General features: G+C 53.6%; 1 protein-coding gene across 1 annotated transcript in view; it reads left to right on the top strand.

Annotated features, from left to right (window-relative positions):
• The first annotated feature begins 1,268 nt into the window (after window positions 1–1,268).
• The window catches only part of ONECUT2 (one cut homeobox 2), a 48,447-nt gene continuing 37,988 nt past the window's right edge, over window positions 1,269–11,727 (top strand). Inside the window, 2 exon segments of the mRNA XM_039840938.1 lie at window positions 1,269–1,834; window positions 1,836–2,544. Coding sequence (XP_039696872.1) covers window positions 1,304–1,834; window positions 1,836–2,544 — 1,240 coding nt within the window. The 5' untranslated portion in view covers window positions 1,269–1,303.

Raw genomic sequence — 11,727 nt, 5'->3', positions numbered from 1 at the left:
GTGTAACCGCGGATGTCGTCCCAGACAATTTACATACTCCCTTCCTCTATGAGAAGTTTGCTCGCTGTAAGCATCTGCAAAAATCCCGCCGCAACCCCTCCACCCAAACCACCACCGTGCCACTTCTTTCCGAGTCTCTCTAATGATTTGGTCGCCTTGAAACCGCAGCTTCTGGAGTTCTAGTTTTGTTTTGCAATCCAGGGCCCTTCTGAAGCCTCATAACTGGGAGATTCATGGGTTCGCCGGGTAATTAAATGATGTTATTGTATTAACTTTGCATGCATTACCACGGGCCGCGCCGCCTGTGGGCTTGCGTCCATCCGCCGCAGCTCACAGGAGCCGAGGGTGCTGGAGTTCCTTTCGCCGGGTAGATTACGCACGCCCCAGTCTCGGGAATTTACGCTGCATTAGAACACATTAGCTCCTGCATTTCAAAAGGTTAAACTACTGGCTCCCAGCTAGGGACGCTTGGGAAGTGGCTTACTGGGAGACGTGTGCTTGTTTTTACACCAGCTTGTAGCGGAGTCTTTTCCTCCCCGCTTCCTGGCCTCGAGAAAAGCTTTGAGGTGAGGCGAAGTGAACTGAAGCGATGTCCTTTTCCCCAGATTTCTGCTGCTCAGGAAGGATACGGCGCAGCATCTTTAACATAATTTCTGTTCCTCACTCGCACTCGACTCTCTCATCTCACCCCACTACCCCTTCTTCCCTCTTCCTCCCTCCCTCTCCTTGACGTTTGATTCCAGTGCCATAGGAGGAAAAAAAAAAGACACAGAGCCGTCAGCCAAACATGAAACGCGCATCCCCGCCCCCTCCTAAGCCATTGGTAGTTGCGCTCAGGAGGCCCGCCTCGTCGAGCCAGTCGCGGCCTCGGAGTGGCTGTTCCGGGCGCTCATCGGGCGCTGCCCCGCCCCGGGTCCGGGAGGGTAGGTTGGCTGCCCCGGCCAGAGGCAGAGCCCTTCTGGACAGCTCCCGCTCACCCAAACAGAAGACGTCGGCGCCGGAGCGGGTTGGGACATGGCGAGGCAGCGCGCCGGCCGGAGCGGCGGGGCTCGGTGATTCCCTCCCTCCCTCCCCGCCCCTTCTCCTCTCCCGCACGCACGCCCTGTCCGCCCCCACCCCGCCCCCACCCCGGGCGCGCCCGCCGCCCGCAGCCCGGGGCGCACACCCGCACGCACGCTCCCCCTCCACACACTCACGCACTCCTGCGCCCTCCCCTGCTCCCGCGTCCAGCTCCGCCACGCGCGCTTTGCCAGCCCGTCGGCCGCCCCTGCCGCCCCGCTGCCCCTGTGCCCTGATGGACTGAATGAAGGCTGCCTACACCGCCTATCGATGCCTCACCAAAGAACTAGAAGGCTGCGCCATGAACCCGGAGCTGACAATGGAAAGTCTGGGCACTTTGCACGGGCCAGCCGGCGGCGGCAGCGGTGGGGGCGGCGGCGGGGGCGGCGGGGGCGGCGGCGGAGGCCCGGGCCATGAGCAGGAGCTGCTGGCCAGCCCCAGCCCCCACCACGCGGGCCGCGGCGCTGCTGGCTCGCTGCGGGGCCCGCCGCCGCCGCCGCCGCCTCCAGCAGCGCACCAGGAGCTGGGCACGGCGGCGGCGGCAGCGGCGGCGGCGTCGCGTTCGGCCATGGTCACTAGCATGGCTTCGATCCTGGACGGCAGCGACTACCGGCCCGAGCTCTCCATCCCGCTCCATCACGCCATGAGCATGTCCTGCGACTCGTCCCCGCCCGGCATGGGCATGAGCAACACCTATACCACGCTGACACCTCTCCAACCGCTGCCGCCCATTCCTTCCACTGCACGGATTAAAAGTCCACCACCGCACCCCCACCAATTATCCGCACCACCACCACCACCACCACCACCAGCGCTTGTCGGGCAACGTCAGCGGCAGCTTCACCCTCATGCGCGACGAGCGCGGGCTCCCGGCCATGAACAACCTCTACAGCCCCTACAAGGAGATGCCGGGCATGAGCCAGAGCCTGTCCCCGCTGGCCGCCACGCCGCTGGGTAACGGGCTGGGCGGCCTCCACAACGCCCAGCAGAGCCTGCCCAACTACGGGCCGCCGGGCCACGACAAAATGCTCAGCCCCAACTTTGACGCGCACCACACTGCCATGCTGACCCGCGGTGAGCAGCACCTGTCCCGCGGCCTAGGCACCCCGCCCGCGGCCATGATGTCGCACCTCAACGGCCTGCACCACCCAGGCCACACTCAGTCCCACGGGCCGGTGCTGGCGCCCAGCCGTGAGCGGCCACCTTCGTCCTCGTCGGGCTCGCAGGTGGCCACATCCGGCCAGCTGGAGGAGATCAACACCAAAGAAGTGGCCCAGCGCATCACCGCCGAGCTGAAGCGCTACAGCATCCCGCAGGCGATCTTCGCGCAGAGGGTGCTGTGCCGGTCTCAGGGGACTCTCTCCGACCTGCTCCGGAACCCAAAACCGTGGAGTAAACTCAAATCTGGCAGGGAGACCTTCCGCAGGATGTGGAAGTGGCTGCAGGAGCCCGAGTTCCAGCGCATGTCCGCCTTACGTTTGGCAGGTAAGCCCAGAGGGTCGTCTGGAGCCAGGCTGGGAAGAGGGTTCCGGGCTGCTTGTGGCTCCGGGTCAGTGCGCCTAGCACTTCTCTAGGTTCCTCCTGCTTTCTTCCCACTTCCTATTTCTTCTCGACTTTATTTCTTCTTTTATTTCCTTTCTGTCCTCTTCCTTAATTCGTTTTTCTTGTTTCTTCTCTTCTTCCTTGTCTACTAGCTTTCATTGACTGACACCCTCCTCCCAAACACACATACATTTCATTACCCCTCCCCTCAACGGGCCAACTTTGCCCTCTCTTTTGGAGGCGAGATGGAGGTGCCCAGGTGTCCGGCTAGGAGGCCTCTCTTTCCAGGATTCACAGAGACCAGGAATTGCCCTTATTCAAAACCTTGTGCACTTGAACTCTTGTTTAGACAATACATTTCGGTTTTCCAGAACTGCCTGGTTTCACTATATGAAGGCAGCCGAGGGCCTTTGCTCTTCGTAAAGGAAAAATATCTTTCTGTTTTCCTACCCACCATATTAGGCAAACTTATTTGATCATTGGCAAGAGTCACAGACTTGCCCGCGCGGGGAACGGGTGGCCAGACTGTAACAGCGCTTCCTTCCCGAGCGCTTCCTTCCCGAGCCCTTGGCGTTGGCGTGGGGACTTTCTGACCGAAAGAGCCGGCTTGGGCCAGCTTCCGTATCACTGCCCGCAGCTAGGGGAGGTTGCAGGGACGAAGGTTGGGATTGCCACATTCACTTCTGGGAGGACAGGGGAAGAGAAACTAAGAATGAAGAGCGCCGTTCCTCACTCGCCAGCCAACCTTGCCCAGCTCCGAGCGTTTGCTGTAATTTTCCGAGGTTTGGCTGGGCTCAGATACAAGCTAGGAGCCCGGGAGAAGAGGAGCTGAGAAATTAAGATGCAGATTAGTTAATGCATCTTGGCCGCGGGCTACAGGCTCCGCCTTTGCATTAAGCAGACGCCGATTGTATGCGTAGCGCGGCGGCAGGGAGGGCCGGCGGCCGGCGGGAGGGGATGAATTGACGAGCTGGTTACATTGTTCTGGAGCCGGCTTGGCTCTTTGTGCCTCCTCTAGCGGCCGAGCTGCGAGGTACAGCCCTCTATTGTTCTATGAGCCCGGACACCTCCTGTGTGGGCGGTGGGAGCGATAGAGAAAAACGCAGCGGTGGCTGCGACTGGCACGCAGTTGCGCGCTTTTGTGCGCACAGACCCAGCGCGGTGCGCGTGGCAATTTCGCTGCCCCCAGGATCGAGCCGCGGGCCCAGAGGGGTAAAGTGTCCAGGCACTCCATTAGGATGTACACACACTACCCTACTGCAAACCCAGATGAGCACTTCTCGTGGACTGGGGCGATCTCTTGGGATCGGCAGGACATCTTGGGGACAAGTCATGACGGCAATGATTTACATAGGTGCGGACAGGGGGACGCGTGCGGTTCCGAGCCAGCTGCACACAACATGCTTCCGGAGCAGAGAGCTCAGGCTTCCTCTCCCGCGCTCCGGGGCTTTCCTCGCTCCGCTGAGCCTGGCTTGTGTGGTACACACTACGAACTCCGGACGGAGTTGGTGGGTGTGACAGGCAGCGTGTTCACCATGGCGAAGGGAGGGCGCGTTTCCGTTCTGACCACCTCAGCCTTTGCCGGCTGTTGGAGGATTCCTACCTCCCATTGCCCTGCAGTGTTGACCTGAGAAGATAAAGAAAACTAGCTTTTCCCCAAAGAGATTCTCAAAATTAGTGAACTCTAAGTACTTTTTGCTTAGATTTAGAGATCGACTTTATCCTTTTCCTTTAGCTTACTCTTCAATCTCTTCTACGTTTTTCTCTGATTTGCTCTTGGTTCCTAGCAAAGGTTAACCAATGAATAGAGCAGAGGTGAGAAATAAACTGAAGGCTCACAGACTATTCCGAACAGTGTGGTACCTTTTGGTCTTAGTCCTCCCCTCTCCTGGAGTCCCTCTGGGGCAGCTCTAGCACGTGGCGGCTTCCTGGGCACCGGAGGCCAGAGGAACTTGGCAGCTGGTCTTTGGGGGGTACAGTTAAAGGCCGGATGACAGCTATTCTACTCCAGCCCATCTCAGGCGCTGCAGCCCTCCCACGCCTGCATCCAGCAAAGGACAGAGCTTTTTTTTTTTTTTTTTTGTAAGTGCTTTCCTGCCTCTATATCTGAAAGTGATGTTAGCACATCTCAGCTTTTACAACCGCCCCAAGCATTGCTGGGATGAGGGGTCGTGTGGCATTCCCAGGGGTTCCCCAATCCCACCACTCATGGGGTGGGAGGAAGCCCAGGAAGACTCGGGCTGGTCACTGATGCAGGGGGCTTTTCTAAGATGAGCTCTGAAACCACCTCCTGGAGAGACTGAAAGACTCCTTCAGAGAGTGGGGAATTCCTGACGAGGACCTCACTTTGCTTGAGCATTCAAATGTGCGTGTTTTATTACCCCAAGTTGAAAAGGGACAAGAGCTTTAGCCTTTTTATCGGGCCATTTTATCTGGCCATTTTATCAGCAACTACAAGTGTGTTGAGTGGTTATTATTACATGGAAGGCCTTTCAGTTTGGGGTCAGTAGATCAGTCTCTTCAGACATGACGCAGAAGCTGAGGCTGGTAAGTAGGTATTATGTGCTCAAGAGCGCTAGGGGATAGGAACAAATGGAGAAGAAAAGCGGAGGCCTTCTCTGCCAGGAGTATTGATTGGAATCCCCACCGGACGCTGCTGAAGGCCCACACCGTTGGGCTCCCAGAGTTAAACAAGCCCAGTGGCTCCACAGGGCGGCTGCACCAGCCTCCCAGCCCCAAGCCTCTCAGCCGGCGTCCCTCCCTCTCATGTTGCCCAGATCTGGCCTTCCTCCCCCACCACCCACCTCTCGTTTACATTTCTCTTTCAAATTTTGGGTCCATCTGGAAGTTCCCAGAGGCCCAAACAGAATTAAGATATCTGATGTGGGCCAGCGCAGACAAACCTCACGCTTAGGTGAAGTATACCCCGTCACCACAGAAGCAGATCCTTCTCCTCCCTACCCACCTCCTTGGTGTATCCAATAGCCCAGGGCGGCATTTCAAGGGGAAGGGAGAAATCGGGAAGACTCAGATATCCCCAGCATTAGATTTCAGAAAAATGGACCCCAAGCGCACCGTTTGGTTGGGAAAGGGTGGTGAGAGCAGCAAGTGGTTGCAACCACACCCATTTGGGCCTCTTCGGTGGTTTCCCAAGGCTGGGTCCTCCACGGCAGTGTTTTATTAACTGGGCAAGAAGCTTCGACGACAAACTCCAGTGGGTTTGTGCACCAATACTCTCCAGCTTTGAGCCCAAGAAGCCTCTGAATCAAGCACAAACACAAACAGGGAGAGAAGCCAGGCAAGAACCGGGACTGGCGCTCCTCAGGGCAAAATGAAGGCCTCAGTGTGGGGAGTGATTTCCTCCAGCGTCCCTAAGACAGGGCGTGCAGCGACATATCTTGTAACTTGGGCTCCCAGAGCAATCTACTCAGTCGCACAGACGCATGGCCGTCTTCAGACAGCAACTCCTAACCCCAAATCTGGAACCATCTCTATTCAGGCAGCGGTGATCCCTTAACTAACCTGCCAAAATGTCGCTGGGGCCACCTGACGCCCGCAGTGGCGGAGCATGATGGGGCAGTGCTTAGAGGCTCTTTGCCACAGGCACCAATGAATGTCTTCTTTGGCACGAGGACGTTTTAGGCTATGCAGACCGACCTGCACCCCTAAAACCAGGGATGGAGGAGGGACCCTCATTCGCAGAGTCCCCTACTCCACCATCCCTCCCGTTGGTCCGGCTCCCAGCCCAGCTCAGTCCATCTCTCCCGGCAGTTTAGTTCGGGATCTGGGGCGAGAGGCTACGTGCTGCCGATGTCGGTACGGAAAACACAACATTTTCGCCTGCTTGCTTATGGGATTAAACGATTGAAAAGCTCGCTACTGTCCTTGCCTGGTCAACCCCCCATGCCTTGAGAACACCTTCCCAGCACGCATTCGGGTGGGCGAGAGCTGCCCGAGGAGTCGGGACATGAAGGAGGTTAGTGAAGCCCGGCTCCAGGAGTCGACCTGGACGCCGGGCGCCCTCGACGGGAGAGGCAGCACACTTATTTTTATTCCAGGCTTTCCACCATGTGGTTATGTCACTTTCTCAAACGAATGTGTATATGGAGGGAGATCGATGCTGATAATGTTTAGAAGATTAAAAGAGCATTAATGCTGGCTACAGTAACGTAAACGTGTGGACCCAGATTTCATTGATCTGGAACCTGATCCGGCGTGTTTCCAGTAAGGCCCCACGGCGCGCTCTTCCCAGCAGAGCGCTCGCCAGCGCCGCGGCTCCCGGTGCTTTCGCCGCGCCGTATCCACAGCTCCGGGTGGGTCTCTGGTCTGGCTGCAGCGTCTCCCCAACGCGGCCCCAGCCCGCCGCTTCCTACCCGAGGCTTGCTCTTGCTGGCCCACCCGCGTTCTTCCCCAGCCCCCTACGCACGTACACCGTACATCGCTTTCTGCGCTCCCCGCCGCGGGCTCTGCGGCTGGCGGGGTCAGAGCAGGCATTGCGCAGGGCTGGCGCCTGCATCCTCCCAGGCCTATCGTCCTTTAGGAGCCGTCGCCCCCGGCCCCGCATGGCCCGCATCTGGTCGAGGAGGGCCCGGAGCAACTTTCCTCCATCGAAACCAGGAAATTCGGTCACCCTCTCGATATGCGAGAACCGCCAAGCGCAACTTCAGAAATGACGTCTCGAAGGCTGCTTGCTAAAACTGCACAGCTTGTTTATCCGCAGATCCTTTTCTGTTCTCATTAAAAGAGAGAGACCATTCCATTAAAAGTTCCCATTCAAAGACTTTCTACGCAGATGCAGTAGTTGGACAATTAAATGTGGCCCAATGACATCTCAGAGAATTGTCTGCTCTGCTCCAGGCTCATTGGGCCAACCAGGGAAGAATCTTGTTTCCTCCCCTGGCTGGGGAAGGAAGGTTAGAAAACCAGACTGGGGGACCCACCACCACCTCCTCCCCTTCCACCAGCTGAAGAGAACTTCCCCTCTGAGGCCTGCTGCTGGTGGCTAACCAGGTATGGAGGCTTTCTCTGAGTCACCAGCACCCAGTGGAAAAGAGAGGATTTCTCAGCTTCTCCTTCCTGCACGTTGAGGAGACCTCCACACTCTGCCAGCCGCTTCTCTTGCCCCGTGGTGGCTCATTCTTCCAGAAGGAACGGCCGAGGTGAATTTGACTGGAAAGAATGCGAGAGTTGAGACGGTAGTGAGAGCGAGAGGAGCGCTACATTGTTCTTGTTTTTTGAAATTGTAACTCCTCCAGTTGGAGAAAGCTAAGCTTTTCCTTCCAGAGAAGGTCTCAATCTGGAAGAAAAAGAATATTTTCCTTCCTTCTCCAAGAACAAATGAGAAAGGTGAGGAAGACAGGGGGGCGGGGGAATCTTGCAGCGTTCGGCTTTGATGTATGGCAAAGGGTCAGCCGTATTTTTTTCTGTCCTTTCCAGATGGGGGTCATCTTCCTACCAGTGGCATTCCTTAAAGAAGAGAGCTTTGATGTAGCTCCTTGATGCCTAGTTAGAACTGCGTTATTCCCTCCCAAAATCTCCAGCGAACAAAGTCAAGTGCTCAGTGATCAGATACAGGAACTAAGGAGGGCGCCTGGTTTCCTTCTGGTTAGGAACACAACGGGCCCTTCACACGCCCCACATGAAGGACCCCAAGTTCTGGAGGCATAGGTGGGTTTTGGGAGGGTAGGGTCTTAGTCTCTCCCCTATCCCCATCCTAGAATCCCCCAAAAGGGTGGGATTCCTGGTGAATGGTAAGGGTAAGACATAGGGGAAACTGATTCCCCCAGATTCTCTTTCTAAGAGGAAAGCTGCCACGTTCTCCTCTTGAGCCAGGTCTTTCCAGAGGCAACAGGGCCGGGGATGGGAGAGTGACCTTCCCGAGCTCCAGGCCTGAATCCTAAGAGATTGAGAACCAACTTCTGCTGTCTTCAACCCAGAACTTCATTTTAGGGGGCCACCTCTTAGCCTCTTGGTTTTCTAGTCGATAGAAGCTTCTCCTTAAGCAATATCACAGGAATGGGGTTGAAGAGTTCCTAGGAAGAAAGTACTGGCCCCCACCGCACTGTGGCTGGTGGCTGGTGTTGGCAGACACTGTGTTCAGGAAAAATGATGTCATGTAGAGGAATCCCTGAAGGAATGAAAGCCTCAAAGGAGAAGCAGAGAGATTTAGTTTCTGGGTTCCTGCCAAAGGAAGGGAAATGAGGAGGGAATAAATAGAAATATTTGCCTGAATAACAGGCCCTGGGGGAAAGGGTGAATATTGAGACACCCTGGGCATTAAACTTCGTCAAAGATCCTCTGGATTATGTTCATCCCTGACCTCTCAGAGCCCCTCATTTTTCCTGATCTGGGGAAAATCGTTTCATTCAGGAGGATACTTTTCTTGGTGGAGAGAGACCATTATGAGGAAGCCCAGTGGGGGCATTTATGCAGTCAGGTACAGAGCCTGCTCAAGATGGGCTAGGGACCCATCTGCACCCTTCATCACCCAATGTCCACCTAACCCACTTCAGTGCCTTTGGGAAAGGTTTTTTTGATTTTCATGTCTCACTCAAGACAAAGACTCTAAAAAACATGAATAGGTTTTTGTAGGGGCAGGGAGGAAGGGAGGGAAGGAAGTTGATTGGGTAACTCAGCCCATCGGATACCTGACAAGGTGCAGACAAGGTGCAGGCAAGGCACAGAGGCAGACTGAGGCTGTGCAAACAAGAATAGTCTCACTTGAGGAGCAGGATTTCTAGAAGCTGTGGATATTTGTTATGAAAAACTGTCCCACACAAATTGTCCCAGAGGGAAGGAAGGCTCTGCATTCCACCTGGGCATCTCTCTTGCTACTTGAAGATCCATTACTCTTCTGTAGAAAGCAGACTTTGGGTTGGAAGCACACCTCTACCATAATTTAATCAGCATTGGACCTTGGCTCATGTAATCAAATATACATATACTTTTTCCTGCAGGAACAAAAATAATTTCTCTGTAACTGGTATTGACTTGAAGTCATGTAATCTCTGGGAAGCATCACATTTTTAAACGGAAAGGTAAAATTAAGGGGAAAAGAATCCACAGTTTCAGTGGTTTGCCTGTCATTGCTAAGAGAGCCAGTTAGTGCCTAAGAAAGGGAGCATGCTAGAGCTCAAATACATGTGTTGCTCCAATCGTAGGCATTTCACTTCAGCTTCCTCTGTGTAGGTAGCTTCCCAGATCTATTTTGGCAGGAAATAAGGTTGACTAGCTCACCAAACCCCAGGAATTTGTGCTTTATATTTATGTTGAGTAGCAACACCCTCGGAGGAACCTGTTTCTTCAGTTTTTTTACCCTGTTTGGAAAGGCCACAGGCAGCAGCAGCAGGATCCAGGGGCTGGGCGGAGGGGGAGGGGGATGAGGCAGCCAGCCCCATATTAAGGGTGACTGGTAGTAATTGCCAGCTCACTCCCCCCCTCTATCCCCAGGGCCTTGAGGATGGAGCTCTACCCTAGAGTTTCCTCTAAGAGCAAGGTTGGACTCCCCATTCCCAGGACGAGGCTCTGGGCTTTACCCAAGTTGAGTCTGTTAGGGAATCTGTTGTAAACACAGATCCATTGATTTGCATTTGTCAGAGAGTAAAGTTAAACCGGTGAAAAGAGAAGCCCTTACCCTTTTATGCAGGGCCAGGGAAACCTTTCATATTGATCCTATTGATCCAACCTTTCCCTTTAAGGAAACCACATAGTTAAAGACCCTCGTTCAATAGATTTACCCTTCACGCTTGTGATATTCCTTTAAGTGTTCTCATCTAGGATAGCTGGGCATTAAGCCCACACTCCAAACCAAACAAAAATGAAAAGGGAGTAGGAGGGGAGGGGTCAAGAGACAGAATTGTGGGAAGTGAAATTGAATTAAACTGAAATGTATAATAAATCGACTGGGGATGTTTTTCTCATTCTTCTAAGATGACACGCAGGGATAAGGGCACAATGGAAGACTTAACATCTCTCTCTTTTTTTTTTTTCCACCAAAGAAATCTGTTTACATGCTAAAGTAGCAATGTCTCAGGATCAGCATTTTCTACTGTCAAATTATTTCAATCAAGTCATTAGCTTGGTTTATTTAAGCTGGTTCACTTCAAAGCAGAAATACTTCCACAAAAATTATTTTGGTTCATTTGTAACAAATCAGGAACAGAATTGTCCCCAGAAAAATGCAATATTTTGGACTTTGTATTTGAGCATGGATACTGAAGTCACTTCAGAAGAGAGGGCTTGGAGTTGTCTGTTCTGATGCAAGTGGGTAGAAACTAGGCCAAGAGTGAGGTATAGCTTTTCTTTTAGAGCAGTGTAGACAGATGGAATAGGAATTGCTAAATATTGCTCAGTATTCTTGTTTGCAGATATGAAAATGAAAGTCTTCCTTTTTTTCCAGAACCGTTGGCATTTCTTCCTTGATCCTTTTTGTCCTGCAAATAAGACTCATTTGTGATCCCCCGCCCACCCCAACATGGTACATGTGCTATTCCTAATTGGCTATCTCTTGGGTTATGTTCAGACACTCATGTTTGTTTTATGTGATTGAAAAATATTAATGATTCCTTAGGTGAGCTAATGTATTTATCTGCTGAGTGAGTTCAAAGGGCAGAGTTCAGCTATGGTTCAGGTTAATTGAACAGGAAGCAGCGAGTTCTTCAGGCTGTGCTGAAAAGAGGGACCAGTCCTTTAAAATATCACACTCAGCAAACACAATTTCACTGTCCTCATCCCAGAGTCTGATGTAAGAGGCTCAGATCAACTTGGATGGCCTGTTTAAAAACCCAAAGCACAGCAACTGCAACAAAACCCTCTAGTCCCCCTTGGGAAAGAAGAGTTTTCTTATTGGCTAATTGCTTTATTGGTAGCACTGACCTGCAGAGCAGCTGCAGGGGCCTGGGTGAAGGCTTAGGCCTCAGAATAATGTGCTCCATTAGAACAGGGCAAGGCATTTTTTTGTTTACTCAATTGGAGCTCCCTGCAAAGTGCCATTAACCCCAGCCCAACTGCGTATGCTCTGCAAAAGCCAAAGGTCACACCAGTCAGGCTGTAGGCACAACTAGCTCTGCCCTAGTGGGAGGGAAGGAGCATCCTGCAGGCATTGCCCTCCCCAAAGCTTGACCCAAC

This window comes from Pteropus medius, unplaced genomic scaffold (assembly GCF_902729225.1).
Source record: "Pteropus medius unplaced genomic scaffold, Ma_sr-lr_union100, whole genome shotgun sequence".
Taxonomy (NCBI): domain Eukaryota; kingdom Metazoa; phylum Chordata; class Mammalia; order Chiroptera; family Pteropodidae; genus Pteropus; species Pteropus medius.
Note: the sequence above shows the minus strand (reverse complement) of the source record. Positions and strands in the feature narration are given on the sequence as shown.